Source organism: Corapipo altera, unplaced genomic scaffold (assembly GCF_003945725.1).
Source record: "Corapipo altera isolate COAL_440 unplaced genomic scaffold, ASM394572v1 61411, whole genome shotgun sequence".
NCBI classification, from domain to species: domain Eukaryota; kingdom Metazoa; phylum Chordata; class Aves; order Passeriformes; family Pipridae; genus Corapipo; species Corapipo altera.
In genome coordinates, this window is record NW_020884875.1 from 10,757,980 (window position 1) to 10,780,380 (window position 22,401).

Below are 22,401 nucleotides of genomic sequence, written 5' to 3' on the forward strand. Positions count from 1 at the left end.
AACTCCAACCCCAAAGTGCTGAAAGGGGACCCTCACTGTTCTATGGCTCAGCTTAAGTCACACTGAAAACAAGCCCCATCAGATCAACCACATCTGAGAAATCATGAAGCAGGTATTCTTTGAAATGCATTACATGAATTGGAACTTCCATGAACCGAATTTCAACCTGCACAATAAACCACATAAGCTCAAAATAAGTTTATTCATTTTTCCCCATTCTTAAGTCAAATTATTTGTAAAAAGTACATTATTACTTTGAACAATCTTTGAAAATTGTTTTGAATACACCTGAGCTTGCCTGTTTCAAAAATTGTTGGTCACTAAAAATGGGAGTTTTCAGCTGAAAAGGCACTTACATGAGACACTTAAAAGGGACATTACAATAAGAGTTAGAAATTGTTCTAGCACTAGTGTGCAGTAATTTCATTGTAAGATAATATGAAAAGTAATAGTGAGGCAGGAATTAGCTATCCTTAGCAAGCAGAATTATGAGAGACTACGAAGAGATGAAAGATTAGAAAATGTTTTTATTAAAATCTGGCATAATTAAGTCAGTAGTTTCCTTTCAGTATATTTGTATATAAGTGATTGAGAGCAGCCCTGCAGAGAAGGACTTGGGAGAGATAGTTGGCGAAAAACTCCATTTGAGCCAGCAGTGAGCTCACAGCCTAGAAAGCCAATGAAATCCTGGGCTGCATCAAAAGCAGCATGTCCTGCAGGTCCAGAGAGGTGATTCTGCCCCTCTACTCCACTCTTGTGAGACCCCACTTGCTGTGCTGCATCCAGCTCTGGGATCCCAAACATAAGAAAGACATGGAACTGTTGGAGCAAGTCCAGAGGAGGGCAACGAAGTTGATAAGAGGACTGGTACATCTCCCTCGTGAAGACAGGCTGAGAAAGTTCTCTTCATTCTGGAGAAGAGGAGGTTGCACAGCAACCTTCCAGTATCTGAACAGGGCCTACAGGGAAGCTGGAGAAGGACTCTTTGTCAGGAACTGTAGTGACAGGAGAGGGGGAATGGATTCAAGCTATAATTGTCCTGCTTTGATTATACTGGCCTTCTCTGAGCCACTTCACCCTACATCTGTGACATCAGCGAAATGGTGTTTTCTTCTCTAGCTCCAGATTGTCTCACATCTGTTCACTTATTTGATTCATCATTTATTTTCGGGGTGATTCTCTCCAGAGTTCATACTGTTTGTCTTACTCTTCGTTCTTGTGCTTTATTTTTCCCTCTTGTGCTTTGCAAATGGATTATCTCACTCTAAGCCTGTATGAAAAATGCTGTACAAAGAAATTACTATTTCAAGGTGTATTGCATTTCTGATACACTCATATCAGCGGTATAATTAGAAATCAATCATTGGCAAATTCCAGTGAAGAGCAATATGTTATTACTGTGAAGGTTAAGTATCGGGGCCTTTGTTACTTAATAATTTCATTAGCAACGTAGAGAAGTTGTATCAAAGAGTCACGATTAGTGTGACTCTCACAGTAGGTCAGGATATCTTTATTAGTATGTCTGATTCCTGAATATAGGTGTTGTGTATGGTTTTGAATATTTTATTCCAATCCTTGCACTGAATTCTGCAAAAGATTATTACAGTGCAAACAACAAATATAAGTAATAATAATTTATTTATTTTGTAAGATAAAACAATATGAGTAATTATTGTATGATGAAAGAGCTTGAAAAAACCAGTGTAAAATACACTCTGCAAAGGGCCTGAATGTATCAAAGAGTCAGTTTATTGTTAGATGGGATCAGCTGCAAATAAAGCGAAATGACACAACTGGGGGAATAGATTACATTACATGGATACCTCTCCACCTCTTCCAATTAAGAAGCAACAGTTTTGAAGTAGACTGATTTGAAATAGGAAGCTGCACGTAATTTGGACATGAACTTACAATGCAATAACATTGCAAAAAGCATTTATACTAATCTAGGGCAAATACACTTAAGGATCAAATGTAAATTTGGGAAGAAGCATTTTCCAGAAATTAAAAGCAAGAGCTCCTGGCATATTTCAATTTAAGACTGTCCAAGGAGGACCTGAAATATATATATATATATCTCCATGAATTTGTTCCTGCTTGCCTGCTTGCAGAAGTTAATTACCGTTGGGGTAAGAGCAGTGGCAAGAAGACTTCCCAGAGCACACAGATTTGGTGAGAAGAGGAACAGTGATAGGAGAAGCAGGACACATGAACAGATACTGAAAAGCAGCAGTCAGTTTTCTCTGAACTAAAGAAAGGACTGTATCATTCTGGCAGAGATGAGAATACCTTGGATTTTCCTTTTTGTCCTATACTACAGTTAGTTGGCCTCAGAGGGTCTTGAGCTTGTGCAGTCACTACACCAGGTAATACTTGTAAGTACTCAGCTTGGAAGGCAGGAGCAGGCCAATGAAGGAGAGCCTTTGTATGGTGTGACTGTCTTATGACCACTTGGCTTCTTCATTTGTAGCAGCAGTGGAATAGCTAATCACTACACAAGCATGTATGTTTTTTATTTATGTAATTTCTACAAATAGTCTGTTCAGTTAGCTTCTTTTAGTGCTTTAGCAACAATATTGTTTAGTTCTAAATAGGTTAATTCTTCTCTTGGTCCTGGCAGCAAGAGGTGATTCCTGCTCTCAGCTGTGCTGTCAAGACCAGTGCCCAAAACTCCATAGTTTTTAACTTGCTCATTTACAAACAAGAACTGAGGGATGTATTCAGTTTGGCTTGGATGTAACCCTTGGCTTCACAAGCAGCCACAATTATGAGTCAGTGACGGTCCTGATGTTCTGTCTTCTTCACCTGCACCTGCTGCTGTGGTTGGGAGCTGAAAGTGAGCACTGGCCACATCACCCCATCCCTCCTCTGGCCAGGGATGCAGCACCCAATCAACTTTGCCATCAAACGCCTCACAAGTGGAAACCTTTCTCAGGCCATGGGCTTTGACACAGGGCTGCTGTTTTATACCTGTTACTCTTGAATGCCCAAATATATTTTCTGTATTAAGTCAGGTTGTTATGTCCTATGGTTATCTGATATTTCCCCAGTATAAATATCAATATATTTCTTAGCTTTTGAGGAGACAGAAGAATCACAGCAAATACAGTGGGAGAGTTGGAGGGCTGAAAGAGGAGTTGCTCATACTGGGAGCATGAGCTCCCCCTCCCTATTGCTTTGTAAAACTAGTTGTAAAAACTCAGAGCAGGCCTGTTAAAGCTTTGTGACACAAAGCCACTGTAAAGGGAAGAGATGTTGAAAAACATCTTACCATACATAAATAGGAATTTACTATGTACTTTTCCAGAGAATGGCCACACAGGATATATGATGTACGCTGTCCCTGTGCTGCCTTTGACAGTGATTTTCATAACTGAAGTTACAAAATTTAGCATGAATTTATGAGGTGTGCAATGAATGGAACAAAGAACGATATCCAGACTCACATGACTGCTACATTAGTAATTTGATCAAAGAGAAGGCATCTGGTTTGCACAGGGCTGAGCAGCCGCGACCTCCCTGCCCTGTCAGGTGCAAGCTGGAGCGCAAGGAGTCCCAGTAGGCTGATGCCAGGGGTTTCTGCTTGTGAATGAGAGCTGAGCTTGCTCAGGGTCAGATCCCCTAGACTGTATCTAACATGCTACCCCCTCATCTTTCCACTCACTGTGTGGGACTTGCTTGTCCATAGAGCAGTGTTGGCTCTCCTGCTGTCCCTGCCGCCACAGCTGTGCTGTTGTGGGGCTTGCAGGTGGGTGCTCCAGGGCACTGTGCAGTGAGGCAAGATGTGCTTATGCTTTCTGGTTTACATTTGTTACAGTCAATGTCACCTTGACATCAGTCTTGGTAGGTTATGTTCCTGTCCTGATTTTCAGAGTGCAAAGGCCTGTAAGGTACTCCTCCTAAGCAGTGTTCTGGATGGGTTTCTCCATGAGAACATTTCATGGAGACCATGTCCTTAATTCATGGTCTAAATCAGGGTATACTTGAATTTAAGTAAACTTCTGAGAAGCTGTTTTTCTTAGGTGTTACATTTCTGAATGATAGAAGTAAGTGTATCATTTGTTCACTGACTAAATTTTATCCCTCTCCCAAAGTTTCTGTCTTTCAGACAGTTATGGAAAAAGATCAGGAAGTAGCAGTACATATGGAATCACAATAACAATTCATGTTCTGATTTTGGCTTAGTGGAAATTGTAAAGGATCATAAATTGTTTTAAAAAGCAGTTGACAAAAATAGCACACAAGTACCAGCAGGAGGTTAGACTGCTTTCTGTTTGCAGACAAGACATTAACATGTTATGTATTTTTTCTGAAGGAAGTAGAAATTCGAAACAAAGACCTGGAAGGCCAGCTGTCTGATCTAGAGCAACGTCTGGAGAAAAGTCAGAATGAGCAAGAAGCTTTTCGCAATAACTTGAAGACACTTTTAGAAATTCTTGATGGAAAAATATTTGAACTAACAGAATTACGAGATAACTTGGCCAAGCTAATAGAATGCAGTTAAAGAAAAGGGGATTTCAGTGCCAATCAGCTTAAAGATGCACTGTCTCTCTTCATAGGACTGTGTTGGGCTCTGCATCAAAGTTGCACAAATTTAGAAAATGCTCCTCTGAGAGGGATTGTTTTAAATTTGAGTTGTATTTCAATGTAAAATTTAGAACTCAGCTTGTTGAAGAAAAAAATAAGAAACAAAAAAACTTGAATTACAAATTACCTCCTTGTACATTATTGGCCACAAATAACTTGAAAGATATTAATAATAATTGAATGCAATCCTTTTCTAATTATCAGTGATGGAAGAATTAGCAGTGTCCCAGGTCACATCCCCTTTTTGTGATAGATACAATAGAGGTTTTCTGCTGTTTTATTTATTTAAGATATTTAATTGCTGTGTTTTGTGCAAGAACTTAGTGATGACAGCCCTGTATTTTGTTGTTCATAATAATTTCTCAGGGTATGTTGCACTGTGGAGAAGCAGTGCCGGTACCAATTTATTCTTGCCAGGAATGAGAGAGAGTTGCATCTTTAATTGAAACAAATTTACTATAATTGCTTGTATAAAGTTCTTCTTTTTTGGTTTTTTTTGGTTGTTTGGTTGGTTGTTTTTTGATTTTTTTCTAGATAGATATATATATACTGGAAGATACAGTGTTTCTTTATGGAGCTACTCTGGTGTTCTACAATATTGTCCAATGTAAGGTTTACTTTTTCATATGAATTCTATGTAATTACAGTGAGATAGTATCTTCCACTTAACTATATTTTTAAGCCAATCAATGATGGAAGGTGAGTCCCCTAGGGAAAAAAAAGCCCCAAACCCTCTGAGAATTTTAAATGTAAATTCAAAATTTTAAATTTGACCTGCACAGATAACAAGGAATGGCCAGTTGTTTGTTTTCTGGCCTTGATACATATATTGAATGTTAACCTGCTCTGCGAGAGGCTTTATCAGAATGTCACATGAAATTCAGGTTCTGTGAATAATGACTTATGGGGAGCACTGTTTTGTTACAGATTGCACTAAGGGCATAGAGCTATTGCAAGGGATTGCTCATACACTGAACTTGTCTAGACAAGAAGGCTGTTTCTTGAAGTTTTGTTATCATAGCAAATTGAATTGAAGACATATTTACTCTTTTATGGGTCTTCATATCACATCTTTATCAAAACCATACCAGGCAATATTCTGAACTGTTAATTAAGTGTTTAAAAACAGAAAATTGAATTCAATTACCCTCCATGAGCAGGTTTTAAAGTTGTTTTGATGTAATTTTAACAGACTTTTGGCGAACACGCATTTCTTTATATAATAGATTTATTTTAAAAAAACCCAACTCTTTGAAAGGTAAGCCAAGTCTCATGTGTCTTGCATCACAGTGCATCCTTGCCATAATTTGCTTGTAATATTGAAGAGGGCTTTTTTAAACTGGATGAGCGAGTGCCAGACTTCAGAGTCGAAAGATGCACGAACCCTTGTTTGCTCCCCAAATTAATTTGAATGTTAAACATGAAGTCTAGCTGCTTTGTACAACACAGTTTTCTTCACTTAGAGACTGATATTCAAAACTAGAAAAGATAAGTTTGTTTTCATGTGTGTACTGTGTGTATATACCATATAATACACACGGGTTGTCATTTATATTGGAAAGACATGCTTTATTTCTAAAATACCTTTTTTTTCATTTACCAGTGATTTTTCAGGTCTCCCCTGACTAGTCAGGGAAGTGGCTTAGGTCAAATGCTAAACTGTCATGTATTATATGGTATGTAATATACACAATGTTTACGCTTTCTCCATATTTTTTAGGGTATTTTCTCACATTTATTAAAGGGGTGGGGGGAGCTTGTTTCATTGTGCTACTGGTTGAAAACTTTGTGGTGAACTATGTGTTTTTTCATTCAGGGGATTTTAGACAGTGGTGTGTATATCTTCATCAGGTCCAGATGAGCAGATACAGCCAGTTTTTAATTTTCCTGGGGATATTTGGGCCTGATTCTCCTGTCACTTGTGCTGCTGTAAACCATATGTCCTTGATGTGATGTCAGCAACATTCCGTTGGCATAACATCTGTGGAAGTGCAAGGAGAATTTGGCCTGCTAATGCTCAGTGGACATAATAAGGATGAAGAAAGAATAAAAAGTTAATGATGGAATAAATGTAATATTATTTTTAATGATATTATTATTGACATTTTTAAAGATATGATGTCATATGTGTGGGGAAAGAGTGGACTGAAATATTTCCACTTAAATTTTGTGAATATGTGTGGTACATGAGCATTTCTATGTATAAGTACACACACATATGTATATACAAAACATGGAAAAATTTAGATGTGCACATTTTTAATATTTTCCTATTGAAATTAAATTTAAAATTGGAAATTGATATTTGAGAATTTCTTTTCTCATAGACTAGATATGCTTTATTTCTTTTTTTTTTAATAATACAATTACTGAGGGCTGCACCTTTGAATTCCCAAATAGTTGCCAAACATAAATATGGGATAAGGTGGACATACGTGCACATATAAATAAAATCCTATGTCTAAGACTATTTTTAATGCTTATGTACAGTAGGCAAGTATTTAGAAATTGTGATCTAAAGTTCATGCTTAGGTGGCTATACCTACTGTAGCCTCTCCACTTCTGTTTTAAGATAAAAATTTTCTGGTTTAAAGCATTACTGTCTGTGAGACAGGTACTGCACATTGTATCTATCTTTGATGAAACTATGGGAATATGTGTACAAGAACAGTGTTCAGTACAATAGCCTGAAAACATGACCGTGAACTTGCACTGGAGGGGAGAGCAGTCACTTTGTGTATAACTTGTTACATGGCAACTACAGTCTTGTAAAAAAAAACAAAGCAAAAAGAATTACCATAAGCCTCACAGAAATACAGAAATAATAATAATAAAAATAAATAAATTAAAAAAAGGAAAAGAAAAAAAAGAGGAAAAAAAGAGAAAAAAATCAAACCCACAGTTTTTTATTTTGAAATACACTTGCTGTTCTCTGGAGAATGTACTTTTACTCTTTTTTCTTTTTTCTTCTTAAATCTTTTCAAGTATGTGCAAGTGATTGCAGCAGCTACCTTAATCTTTCAGGTGCTACTGGATTTTGCATTAGCGTGTTATGTTGTGAAATCCTGACTTTGACATAAAAGATTTTTGTAAGTATATCCCCATCTGGATAGCTAGTTTTTGGAGTGTCTTGTTCATAATCCATATGTCTCAATGATCCAGAAATTGCATTTTTATATGTGGACAAAGTAAAACCTATGAATTAAACTGTTTGTTACAGACTGGGAGTTCCTTTTCCTGGCCAGCATATCCAGGAAAGAGGAGAAAAAAATGAACTGCTAATGCAGAAATGCTGTTAAAGGTCTCTAAGAAAATACATTTTCAGGTAAAATATAAATAAATAAATAAAGGGCTAAACCAGATGTTACACAAATAAGAATTGTTTAATGCTATTGGTGGCATTCCCAGGATAATTCCTTTAAAGAAAACCCTGCAAGAATGAACAGTGCATCAATTAAAGGTTAATATTTTGGGATGTGTCTTCGGTTGTCAGTTGTGAAAGGTTTCTGATTTCTGCTCATTTTTCTACCTGTTAGAGATGACATTCAGGTTTACCTTCAATAAGAGGCTAAACCTCAATTCATTCTGTTTCATCTTATATATTCTGTACTGAAGTGGCTGCTGAACAGCGCTCTGTGTACACTGCATTCAAAAATCAGATCCATTTTTCAGAATTACCACATGGAGAGAGGAATGGAAAACTCTTGCAGACCATCACTCTCTGTGGATATTGGTACTGTGGATATCAGTAAAAACACTGAACTTGGTTGATTGCAGAAATCTTGGATCATGAGGCCAAAGATAAATCTAAATAGAGATTAGGTCTGGATGTCAAAATAAAATTAAAAAAGGACCGTCAAGAAACTCTATCCAAATATGTGTAGTTCAGTCTCAGTAACTGGACATAACTGCCAGTTAAGTGGATACCTATACATCAAGGGTTTTTTTCAGGAAATGGACCTGACTCTGCAAAGCAATGTTCAATTGTCTTGTTTACATTTTCTTAGTAATGCTGCATATGTGCACTACCTCTGAACGGTGCTGAGCAGAGAGCATATCACTAAATAATGTTATTTAAAATTTCTGGTTTTGCTGAGTAGCCTTAGTTCCTCGTTGTACTCCAGTTACTTCAGACAAGTAGGATTAATTTTCCCTATTATGCTAAATGTTTTGGAACAATGAGCAGAGTTTTTTGTTAGATCCTGGAATCAGTTCAGCTCATGTCCACTGTTCTGGCCATGCAATCTAGCCAGAAAGCAGCTGTGAGTGTAAATATCGCAATACCTCTAGATACTGTAGACAGAAGTGGGTTTTCACACCATATGGGGTCTCATAGCTTGCCTGCCAAAACCTCTCAGGGACCTGCAGTCGCCAGAACTGCTTCTGCACTGCTGGCAGCTCATTGTAGGACCAAAGAAACACAATATACCCATTTTTTTCCCTCACTGCTGAGTCTTGCACAAGCAGAGCTCAGATGCAACAATACATCTGGCAGGTTTTATCACTTTCAGATAAAGGCATGGGAAGGAGAGTGACTATCAAAAATGCTTTCAATTTGGGGTGGGGGGAACTGCAGATTTCAAAAAGATTTCTTAGTGCAGAACCTTTGTGTAGCTGTAAAAATAGGCAAGAATGGTTTGCATAGGGAAGGACAAACCACCTGAAAGGATCTCACTTTCCTAGGTGTTCACATCATGCTGACATTGAGCACACCTGGCTTGCCAAAACTCTGCTCTGATTGCTATAGGCTTCTCAAGGTCAGCACTGGGGGTGTGTTTCATGAACACAGCTGAAGTCCTGACAGTCTGCAAACCCCATGTCCTTTCAGTCTTTTACCTTCACAGCTCTAGAGGTTTGGTACCAGTTTTAGCCATTGGTAGTGGTTGATGATGCTCCCTGTTTTTTCCTGCCATCAGTTCCTATCACCAGTGGTGTTTGTGTAATAGAATTCTGAGCTGGGTTTTAGGGTTTTTCTTTCTTTAACTTCAAAGTAGTTTCCAACTTTGTCCACCCCTGCTCCGGGGATTCTCATCTGCTCTTATCTCACTGCATGGATCCAGCAGTGTGTCAGCCGCTTTTGCTTTTATTAGATTGAGAGTAGCAACCTAGACATTTTCTTGGAAGACAACTTGCATTTCTGTGACTGCAGTAATTCTTGAAGAGGAGGGATTTTTTTTCCCAGTAGATCAAGACGGAGGCAGAAACAAGGACTTTCACAAACAATACATGCATCCAGGTGCTAAGGGGAGAGGAAGAGCTACACTGACAAGGTATGTGCAAATATAATCTGTGTGTATGGATTTAAATAGGGTCATGCAGGTATTTGCAAGGTTAATATTTTCAGAGAGGGAACAAGACATATGAAATTCTCTGAGTCTGGCTTTATTTTGTTAAATGATCAATGATCAAACATGCCAAGAGAAGAAGCAGTGAGAAAACCTCACAGATGCTCTAAACAAGCATTACTGAAACACATCACGAGGACGTATTTTGAATCAGAGCTGTCTAAAAGAGAGCAATGCAAGTATTTTCAGAAGACAGGAGTTTGTATGCTCTTTACTGATGATGACTGCATTGCACAAATAGAACTTCCCTATAAGGCATGTGTAACTCCTCAAGTCAAAATACAGGAATATGTTAGGATTGGCAGGCTGTTTTCAGAAGAAAATGAATTGATCTTCCTGCTAAAACAAAGGGATCCTATACCTGGCAGCAAAAATTCTCATCAAGCCAAAGGATTTCTGTCATCAGCTAGGACAGGTGACAGGTCTTTTGCAAATGAATTATAGCAACATTGGAAACCTGCATGAGAGAACCAGTACAAAGATGAGAGCAGGTTTCTGTGCAACTGCTGCAGTGTGCCTGAATCACAGGGAAATGTAGCTACAGGACTTAGTCCAGACTGGCAGGTTGGGCAGGTGGCAAACAATGCTCTAAGTTCTGAGACTTTTAAGGGAATTTTGACGCTTGGGCCAAATTGCAGTATTGAACTGGACATGGGTATTCTAAAATCCATAATGAAGTAAGGCCTCACAGAGTACAGCATTAGTCAGCTCTGTGGCTGAGCAAACAACCCCACTAGGAACTGCTGGAATGTTTGGACATGCGATCGCCTCTGTAACCCCAGCAGTGAGAAGGGTTTACTTGGAGGACAAGAGCAAACAGTTTCACCAGCCTTTGAGGTTGGTTTTACAGCTCAGGAGGAGCTACTAGGTGGCTGTGGAATTTGCTGTGACATTTCAAGTCTCTTTTTTGAGGCACTGCACCAGAAGAGGGGGCTGCTATAGAGGCAGTTGTGAGCTGATTTCCCTGACCCCCACGAGCACAGTGCTGGATCTTAGGTGGCATAAATGCTGGCATGTAGCTACTTAGACAATAGCTGGTCACAGTGGTGTGTCAAGGGATCAGGCCTTCATTGGCTGGAAGGTCTTGACAGATTTAAGTGAAGAAATTGTAATTTAAAATATTTCAGGCTAAGTTGGTTTTAGTTTGGGGTTTTTTTTGTTTTTTTAAAATGAAACTCCATGACTTGCCATTGCAATGACATGTTGATGGCTTAACAGAAAACACTGTAGTGTCCCCTTGGGAAACAGCTAAGCTCCTTCCCCTGGGTGAGCTCCAAAGGGAGCAGAAGCTAAATTCTGCATTCAGTTGCTTAGCCAGCCTGGTACTGACAGTACCACACACTTTCTTATTCAGAAGCATCCCTGCAACCACGAGTATCCACCAAGGACTGCAGCAGATTTGATCATCTGGGCCTCAAAAGGCTAGAAGTCTTGAGTTCTCTTGGGCAGCTGATGGCTGGGAGCACAACCGAGGTTTATCCCAAAAGGTTGATAGTGCAGTCTCAACAAATGCTGGCTGGGACACAGAGTTTCTGTTCAAAGGTTGTTATTGCAAATTGAGATTAAAAGCTGAAGACTTCTGCAAAATGGGACACAGCATTTACTTGCAACTGTAACTGCTTTTCAGTATTTAAATGTGTTTTAGATGTAATATATTGTTAATTTGTACACAAATCTAAGCAAAGCATCCTCATAGGCAATGTGTGGCTCATGTTCTCCCAGAAAACATAGCCCACACAGATACCTTTCGTATTTTTTTTTTTTAAGAGTAACAAACCTGATCTCCTGAACAGAGATTTGCTCTATCAGTCAAGCATAGTTAACTAATGCTACCTTTGACTGAGGACAATTCCTGCACTCCTTCCATCTCTTCCCAGAATGGATTAATGAAAGTAGACATGGTACAAGTGTCACTCAGCTTTTCTTGACCCTGGCTGCAGGCCACAGGCACCGGAGGAATGGCCAGACCTCACAAAAGCCAACAGCCTGACCCACTGAGCACAGTTTGAGTTAAAGTTGAATAACAGTAAGGCAGGGCATGCATGACAGGCTATATAAAATGCTGTTGCAGAGTGGGTGGAAATAATTTGCTCATGCAGTGGTGCTGGACAAGAGGGGAGGTAATGACCTTAGCTTTCATCTTAGTTTGCTATTAACAGAAGCCCTCAACCAGCAGGCACTTCAATGGATCACTTAAGTGTGACCTTCCAGCAGTAGAAACCTTTAGGAAACCACTACAGGAATGACAAAGGTACATATGGCTCAGCAACAAAAGTATAGGATTTGTCTTTTTTTTTTTAGTACTGTCAATTTTATTTTTTAATGCCAATTCTTTTTTTTTTTAACACTTCACTAGAAACCAAGAGCAGTTTGCAATGGTTTCTCTGTCAAATCGTTTTTGCAGGACTCTCTCCACTCCAACAGTTATTTTACTCACAGCAAGTGAGTGTGGGGGGAAAAAAGGCCATCACTTTATGATGCTTCAAATGAAGTTGATTCATAAAACGTCTGTTGTGTTGTTTAAATTGTGCATTTAACATGCATGGCAGTTTGAGCATGCACTGATGATTTTGTATGCTAAGAGCTCAGTTACATTCTTACTGAAATTTAATGGGATTAAAATAAAGTACTGAGGAACAAAAAGTATAGTTAATTCAAGTGTTTTGTATGAATTGCATGATTCTTCAATAAACAGTAATGTACAGAGGGAGGGTGATGCCAATTAGAAAAGTTAAGATAAAAGAATGAAGTAAACAGTGACTTTCGTTTGAAAGACCATCTATGTGCTTGGCCTTATATAAGCAATATGGGGTGGTAGTGAGATGTCCCAGAGAAGTCAGAAAGTCTGCTGTCTTCCATGGTGAGGAGAAAGGGTGACAAGAAGGCAGTACAGGTGATTTGCCTGTGGCACAAGTATCTCCAACTAACATCCCACAGGCAGCACACTACTGCAGTAGGAATAAAGAGTAAGGCAGCAGATAGAGTGAACTTAAATGTAATTTTCGTTTTGGTTTGGGTTTTTTTTTCCCAGAGTTTTGGTTGATGAATGATAAGTGAACCCCAGCACCAACACAGACAGGCACCAGCTTTAACGGCACAGACAATAATCTCTGCCCATTTTTATCCATCAGCCCTTGCTGTGGAGGCAACATTTCAAGGGAGGTATGCTGTCTTTGAGCTAATGAAAGGCTGGACAGTGAGCATGACTGTGGTGAAGATTTGCATTAAGTTTAGAGAAAGTAAGAGAGACTGAGAATCTTGGTGCAAAGGGGGAAAGGGCAGGAAGGCATCTCCGTGGGAACAATTCTACAGGATAGAGAGTTGGACACAAACTTGCAGCACTTCTGTAAGGTAGGTTATATGGCAATGATGCTTCCTGGTAAAACCTCTGGGATGGTTTCCTGCTGTAGGGCAGTTCATGTTAACAAAGTGATGCTTTGAACAGTTGAACGACTGACATGGTACATCTAAAGTTTACAGAGGCCATTTTATCCTTAATTATAACCCTCACTCCCAAAAGGTAAGAACAGTGGCAAAACTTCTCCCTATTATGGGAAGCAATAGTAAGAACTGCTGAGAAAGGTTTATTGGTTTTAGAAGAAGAGATCTGACAAACTCACTTTCCATTTTTACTTCTCTCCCTTGTATGTATTGCCTCTGTTAAATAGTAAGTGGTGGAAATGAAACAAACCCTGCATATCACTGGTTCCTGTGAGAAAGAGCGGTTTTATTTCTACAAGTTTCAGAGGCACTGTGGCCCAGTGAATATTATTTACAATGTACCTTTGCTTTACACCTGACATGTAATGAACAGAAAAAAAATAAAGGATGGTTCTATGTATCTTCCATCTTCTATGTGTTGTACAAACATTTAGGCCTTATTCTGCATAGCACAGTAGTGCCTTCCAAGTGTGCCTACAGATATATTCACTAATCTGCAATTCTGATGCAGGCATTAAATACACTTTCAACCCATAGGGATAACCACACGAGTCATATAAAAGCATCTATTTATCCACTGAAGCCAATGCCAAAGCAGACACCAGTTGATGGCACATCTGTCTGTCCTGCACAGGCCCCCACACCACAGTCACACACTGCTGAGGGCATAGCCAGACCAAGAGGAACAGAACTCGGATACAAATACAACTCTCTTCTTTCTTAAGTCAGCAACTACTTGCTTATTTCAAAGCAAATTTCCTACTTGTTCTATGTGTGTTCTGCCACAACCCGAAATTAACAGCATATGCCACGTGAACCCAATGAGAAAAACATCACGAGGAAACCAAAGCCAGACAGGCCTTGAATTTTGTTTAAGACACTTTGCAGTGTAGGTTTATAATGCAAATACAACCTTTGTTTCAAATCGCTCTTAGACATGTCCAGCCTTTTTCTTGTTTTCTCAGGATTGTAACTGCATTAAAAATTTCCTGTTCTAGGAATACACTCATTTTTTTATCTTCCTCATGTTAAGGGACCACCTGGACATAGAACCCACCTGCACTGCACCAGAAACACAGAAGCCAGAGGGAAAGGAGACACAATACAAATATATCTCTTTCATAAGATTTATGTTTACATAAATAACAACATAAAATGACTATAGGAAAAAACCAGAAAAACTTACCCACAGACATCTAGGAACTCTAGTTTGGGACACGGTAAGTGTAATAAGGGAACTAAAGCTCTTACCATGTCTGGATTTAAACTTTTACATTTTTTTCATAGTTGTTTGTCTTTTGATTAAGAGATGGAAAGTGGGTGTGACTTGTATTTAAGCACAACTATTCTGCATTATTTAAGAGCAAGTTTCTTCTGTAATACCTCAACTGTTCACGTGACTTCGTTTACAAAGATGTTACCTAAATATATTATTCCCTGTTGCAACATAGCTTAGACACAACCACCTGCCATTAAGCGATAACAGGCAGCTTGAGGAGTTAAAGGAGTAACAAAGGGAACCGAAATGAATCAGATCTGATTTTTTTTTTTTTGGTGGGAACCAAACTATGCTAAAAATATTTCTTTTAATGTTGGTACATAGTCAAAGGTAAAACCAAGACAGTGGTCAAATAAATATCTTTTAATAAAGAAAAAAGGAATAATTTTAAAGCACCAAAACTGTGAGTATGATGTTACATTGCATGTACAATAAGGTGAATGCAGTACTTTGCGTACAGGTTTATATTTCTGAATCATGATAATAAAAAAAACATGAAATGCACAGAAATAAACTTGCGTTGCTGAAAAGCTGCACTAAAGAAAAAAGACCAAAAAGCAGACAGTTTTTAGTTTTTAGGTATTGCTAGAAATGTCTGTTTAGTTTTTAACCTTTTTTTTTTTTAAAACATACTTGTGCTTAACACTTTATAACTTTGAGCATTTTCAGCCATAGTAAATTTGCAGAATTGTTTACAATAAAATATGATTTTAATACGTCCTTTTGAATATAATGGAGTTAAAGAACTTTCTTAAAGCCAAGCACAATGTGCTAGTAGTGTCTGAGTCTAATAATAATATTGCACAAAGCTAGTGAATGGAAAATTTGTTTTCTTTAGATTATTTCTTATTTATTCAACAGGCTTAACAAAGAAGTTAGTTTCACTAAGCTTCGCTGGCTTCATTCATGCAAGACAACTTGCAGTCATTTGTAATTCTTAAGCTTTCCTTTTATGATGATACATTTTTTATACATTAAGATGAAATTCAAAATATATGGCAACTGCAACACCATGCTGGGAGATGTTAAGTGAATATCCCCAATGTCCAACACCTATTTCCCAATTTAGAAATCAAAAATAAGTTTGTAATCTGAAAATCAAGCCAGTCTACAGCAAACTTATTACGGGATAGGACTGGACTAAAAATCTCTGCAGAGTTTGGACTTTATGCACCAAAACAGTGATCATCTTTTTTTGCTTGTTTCCAGTGGACACACTTCTGGTTAACAGCCTTAGATAACAGCTTTAAATAAAGCTCTATTTTAGTATTAGAAACTCAGCAGAGTAAAATTCATTGCTTGGTCATTTCCCATGATAGAGGTACAGAGCATTCACATTTGAGAACAGAAAAGATGACCACTTCTGTCAAATTCTGAAGCTCTGGGCCACAGAACATAGAAGACCTGAATCACAACAAAAATATATAGATGTCAGGTTGCAGATTCACCACAGTCAGAGCTGTGAGTTTTGGGCTAACAGTCAAACTGAAGTACAAAGACCTATATTCAACGTCCCTCCCACAAATATACTGGTATGCCCTCCCTCCCTTGACCCTCCTAAAAATTCTAATTTTAAGTATTTAAGTATTTATTGTATTAGGCGTCAATTAAATATAAATTTATTTTGTAGGAAAATTTAAATTACAGTATATTTGTAGGTTAAAAATAGCCATTGCTGTTGATAGCATTAATAGCAATATGTCAATGTGCTTATTACACCAAAGAGCAATTTGCAGTCAAGTTTAAGATGATCTACTGTCTGTCAGCTCCCAGAGCAGTGAAATCATGCAACAAACTCTCCCAGTAAGGTGCTTCTGTTACTCCTTTTCTTTGCAAGAAGCTTTGCTTGTTCTTAACATTAATTCTGTAGTGAGAAACATAACAACGTATTGTCCATGCTTATGGAATTGTTACCAGAAATATAAGCAGGTAATTTATTACATAAGCATTACAATGAAAATAAAATCTGATTACACGCATAAGCAAACTTGATTTACAAATTACACTCTTGAAATTCAGTGCAACAAATGGAACAAGGGTAACATTAACCAATAATGTTTCTGCTTCCTCAGTAAGTTGCATCTTCAATAATGCATCTGTCATTACTTTAATATTAAACAGTACAGAATATAGTGCTCATACTCAAAATGATTCTTTACAAATAATATAGTGAAGTATGTTAAGTTCTATCCCCAATGCAGTCACAAAAGAACACAATATATAATCATACTAATTTATTTTACAAGTGTCTGGTGTAGGATGCAGACTGTCAGATTTAAAACAAACAAACAAAACTCAAAAGTGATGTTTGAAAAATAAAAAAGCCTTCATCTACCCTAGACAGATAACTAGCATATGAAAATAAGTAAAGTGAGTAAGACTATTGGTCAACTGTAAAGGACCTGGAACCTCTGTGAATGAGAGCATGGAATTTTTGTTGATGAAAATTCCATTTCTGAACAAAAGACTACTGCTGTTTGTTTACATTTTGGTTATTTTAGTAGAAACTGAGTATTTAGTTTCTTGTTCCCACTCAAAAAAGATTTTTTCAGTCCTTACATAAGCATTTGTACAATAAACATTATGCATTCCAACTCCTTACCTCACAGGATCAATTACACCATAGTAAGAGTTTTAATTTGAACAAAGAAAGAAGAAAGAAGCTTCTAAAAATGGAAAAACCCCAACAGATGACAAATTGTTTAAGATAAATAACTAGCAATGGAACAATGCAGTCACAACAATGAAACAAAAAATACCAATAGTCAGAAAGGTCTTTTTGTGGAGGCTCCTTGCACATGTTTCTGTGTTTTTTCTTAATGATGCTTGCCAAGATTTCTCAAGGACCAACGCACTTATTACAGCTTTTCTCAGCTATGGAGGAACCGACCACAATGCAGGACTGTCATAATTTCCATAAAAGTTTCTTGTGAATATAAACCTTCCCCATTTGGTTCTGTAGCCATCCAACTGGAAAATTTCACATTACGAAGGATGGAAGTTATATGCATTAGCCTGTGTACACTACATATGCACAATTTTTATATCAAAGTGGAAAATTATGTGAAATTGTGACATCTAGTGACTCACGGAGGATTAAAATTCAGGAATTTTTTTTTTTTTTTTTGAGCAGGACATGGAAAAAACCAAACATTCACTTTCCACACAGAAGATGGCAGTTTTGAACTGATACATACTGCTATGCTCAGCATAACAACTACTTTTTGTGTGCGCATAAAATACATGCTCATATGAGAACTCCATTTCTATACAGACTAAGCTATTACAGGAATCTAAGATTTCAGCTAAATATGAAACGTAATTTTTTTATCAATCATGCACACATTTTTCAAGGCAAAGATGACAGATTACATGGCAAACATATCTGAAAACTGTACTACAGTACAGCATGGAGCTATTTAGATAAATCACAACACAGTGGTAAACTGCAGACAAATGCTGTGCAAGGGAACCACTGCACCTATACTTTAAAATTACACTATTTTTCCTCGGCTTGGAATTTTACTAGTGTCCTATATGCATACGCCAAGGAATAAAACTGCAGGCTGAAAAACAGGAAAAAATAGATATAAAAGTTGCTCATTCACAACTGGTAATTTTGCACTAAGTTTCAGATGAATTGTATAATGTGAATTACCATTCTACATCATGGTTCTGCTCTGTGCTACAGCCAAAAATTTATTTCATTACCTTGGTTTTAATGTGTGGTGATTGAAATTACAAACAAATATAGAGTAAATATACACCACAGATTATGGTATAGGCTGTGTCAAATGATTATGGTGAACTTTGAAATTGCTACTATTGCTGCATGAACACAGCATTAGGCAGCTTGCATCCATACCATGTAACTCAGAGTTCAGAGAAGCAGTTTAAGAAAAAAACATCGATGTAGTTTTAGGCCTGTGGAAAGCCATTATCAGGTATTTCACAGAGCTGATCTAAGGACCAAAAAACAGCGACCTGACAACTAATTAAGCAAAAATCAATACAACTCTGCATTAACACTGCTTGCAGATGCTTTGAAAATGAATGTTCACTAACTTTGTAAGGCAACATGGTTAAGAAAATCCTTTCAAGATGTTTGACAGAGCTTTAATTTTCAGACAGCCACAGCAAAACAACTGAAGGGTCCAAGAGCTGAGGTTCCTTTAGGTTATACAGCCTATTGCTAAGGTAAGTTCTCCTGCTCTCTTTCTGTAAGTAAACGGCAAGACATGAAATCCCCTGTTATAAATTTTAACACAGTACATGTTCCATTACATGACAGCAGCAATGAGTAACTCCACTTAAAAGAACCCAAATCCCCATAGTTTATCTGTCAAAAGAGGAACAGTGAATGGACCACACTACACAAAGGACAGGGACTGTGTATTTCTCAAACACAGTGTATGTTACACTAGTAAAAACAAAATTCTAGTGAAAATTCAGTTTTATTAGAAGTGTAATGGGCTGACTTTAATACCACATGAGGTTTTTAAGCGGTACAAGGCTATTTGTATCTTTGTATTGACATACCTCTTGGTACTGTGGTATCGTAAGAGTAGCTGCCTGCAGCCATTAGTCATGAAGTTTAGGACTACTCCTAAGTATTCACTGCAGAGGAAGTTGTAGCCCTCCTTTACAAATAAAACAGTCAGAATCAAAAGAACCAGTTTTCAGCCAGTAGGCTTTTGGGTGTGAAATACAAACATTTCTGCAGCCACTAAAGGGAATAATGAAAACCAGCAGGAAAAGCATGATTTTCACAACTGAATTATCAGTACATTTAAGTGCTTTGATCTCTTTTAAAGAAGGCTGCTTAGACTAATCAAAAGCCATTTTAAACTAAAAGAGAAAAATATTTTTAAGTATGAAATTACAAAATATTGCTTCTTATAACAAATGATAAAAGTATAACTAACTTGGTTCAGCATAGCTAAATATTATTTTAAAAAAGCATGAAAATGTCTACTTTAAAAAGATGTCAGACTACAAATGACCTTCTAAAAAGGTGCTGCGGTATGTCTTCCTAAATGTATCGTGATGGAAACAAACACATTCTCGAATATGTACTGAATTCAATTCTTATTTCTCATTGTGCTGTGGTCACTTGTTGCTTTTCACACTGACATACAATTCTTCAAACTAAGAAGAAAAAAAGTCTCAGTTGCATGTTACTGAATTTCAGCTACTGTAGTGCAACTAGAAATTCTGTTCTTTCTGGAATATCACACTGCTGCACAGCAACCTTCTCTGCCAGGAGCCATTTATTTGAATTTTCAAGCACATGAGATATTCAATGCAGTGAAGGGGACATTTTCTAGCCGGTTTAGAATCCTAAGGTTACTCTAACACCACATAGTCATCCAACTCAAAATGCCCCCCTCACTTACCTGGCCACACATTACTAACACAAATATAAAAAGTGCTTAAGAATTGGGCATTCTTGATAGTATAAAATGCACATCTAAACAACTTAGCTTTCTGCCCAAACCAGGATTTGCTTGAACAAATAAAGAAAAAAGTGACCTGAAATTAACATTTCAGGCCATTTTTTCCATATACTGAATTATCTGTCAAAGAAAGACTTTCTTTGCCAAAAAAAGCCTCCTGTGGAATTGATGGTCATAACTGCTGGCTCTGAATTTTCAGAAATGCAGAGGAAAAGTAATCTTCAACTGGGGTTTCTTTTCTCACATCGGTGGCTGTCAATCACCTGTTTGGGAAAAAAGAAAAAGGAACATCTGAAAAGCTAAACAGCTGTACAAATATTCTTTGATCAACATATCAGGCAATTCTAACATGCACTACTGAGCAGTGTTGTACTGAGCAAAGATTCTCGTTGCTCCCAGGGTAATGACACACTAACTCTGGAGCCAGAACACACATAGTATGACCAGGTCTTTTTTTTTGCCTTCTAGTATTACTGGCAGTGAATGCAGATTAGAGTTTGAAGAGGCTCAAAATACTGCAATTAGAAGATCACAAAGAGAAAAAGCTCACTTGTTATCTGTTACTTTGTCCATCACTCACAGGAACCCACGTTTTGCATTACTTAGAAGTACTCTTAATGTACTATAGTGGTTTATGTGTACTATTATGTACATATACATATATGCTTTGGACGCTTTTGATAACCAGTAATCTCCTGGATTTTTCACACAGAGGCCAGTGCATATTTGTATTACTTGTTCAGCTATTTCAGTACACAGAATGCCTCAACATCTTTGCATGTGGTTTAGAGTGTCTGTAAGGAAGGAACTATTTTTAAGTTAGTTAGTCATAACTTTAGGTAGAAGTTAAATTACAGAGCAGGTAATACAACAGATGACTAAATCTCCTGCAAGAATCAGTTACTATTAGTTTGTCTTCAAACTTCAATAATTAATGAAACCTCTTCAGGGAGCACTGTTAATACTCCCTGCAGATGCTTCAAGACATTTTTTGGCTCTTGACAGATGTACATCACTGTTTCAGATTTAGCCTTCGTTCCTAAGGCAAATAACTGCATTACATTTAGCCTATACAAATGTCCATGTAATTAAGCACAGTTCACAACACGTGTGCCAATATACTTTTGTATAACTTTTCAATCTAAAACTTCTGTGCTAGTTTTTGGCATGTGCAGAGCTTACCAGTTAAAAATCAGTAGGTCAATCTTAAAGCACGGTATTAAATGGATGACCTTATAGTAAAAGAATACTAGTCTGCAATTTCTACAGCAGACTTTCATTACATTTTATTCTTGTATAATGAATTCTATTAAGCCAGTCTGGTCAAGCAAGCACACTCATCTATATGGAAAGTATTTATTCAGCTGAATTTCTCAAGAGTTTTGTCTCCCTCTCTGTTCTCCCAAATCACTTCACATGCTTCCACAGCAGGGGCTTGCTTTTCCTTTCTGAGCTGTTACCTGTTTTGTACAACTATTTTTCAGTTGAGACTATTATCTATTGAATAGTCTCACCGCATGAAAATAGCGTTGTTTTTATAATAAAATATGACACTGGTAAGTGAAAGCAGGTCCCAGAAGTATGAAGAACTCCCAAGGAGCACACACTCAGAACTCCGACACTGCATCCTGCTTTTAGGTCCAAGTGATTTCATGGGACCCCAGAAGGATATAGGCTGGTAAAAAGGAGACAACAACCAGCATACTAAAGGGACTGCATGGCAGTGATTTTCAGCCTGCATTCTGAACTGCTTTATGGGCCTGCAAATAGCAGAGGAAAATGTGTATTCATATTGTATGGCAATGACCACAGAAGAATTCTAAGACAATGCACTTCTAATAGAAAATGTTTAAGAGGTCAACCAACTAGGTTGAAAAAATGTAAAGTCACTCCTGGAAAATTCCTGTTTCTCTTGGGAAAAAAAAAAAAGCAAAGATGATCCTAAACAGTAAAAAAGATCTACTAAAATCATAAAGTCAAATCACAAATTTTAAATTTGGTCCATTATCTAAGAAATTAGAATAATTGCACTAAGAAAGCCAAGTCAGTTCCAAGACATGTCTTTTCTTACAGCTGTCACTTGATTTCTGAAGGGCTGTGGTAGTGGGATTTTTTGGTACACATGGATATATCCAAGCAAATATATTTATATCCAAGCAAAATTATTTTCACTTTGAGTTTCAGCAAGAGTTAAATACATCTCCACTCCTGGATTTTCAACTCCAAAACTAGCAGTACATTTAGTACGGAATAGAAGGAGCAAGGCATAATTAAACAATAGTAAATCATTAGG

General features: G+C 37.5%; 2 protein-coding genes across 2 annotated transcripts in view; one reads left to right on the plus strand and one right to left on the minus strand.

Annotated features, from left to right (window-relative positions):
- The window catches only part of HOMER1 (homer scaffold protein 1), a 91,603-nt gene extending 79,038 nt beyond the window's left edge, over nt 1–12,565 (plus strand). The window contains exon 9 of the mRNA XM_027634415.1: nt 4,316–12,565. Within this exon, the coding sequence (XP_027490216.1) occupies nt 4,316–4,504 (189 nt within the window). The 3' untranslated portion in view covers nt 4,505–12,565. The remainder of the gene's footprint in view (nt 1–4,315) is intronic.
- A 2,435-nt stretch (nt 12,566–15,000) lies between these two features.
- JMY (junction mediating and regulatory protein, p53 cofactor) overlaps nt 15,001–22,401 on the minus strand; it is a 68,762-nt gene continuing 61,361 nt past the window's right edge. The window contains exon 11 of the mRNA XM_027634411.1: nt 15,001–20,371. The gene's annotated coding sequence lies outside the window, so the exon portion shown is untranslated. The remainder of the gene's footprint in view (nt 20,372–22,401) is intronic.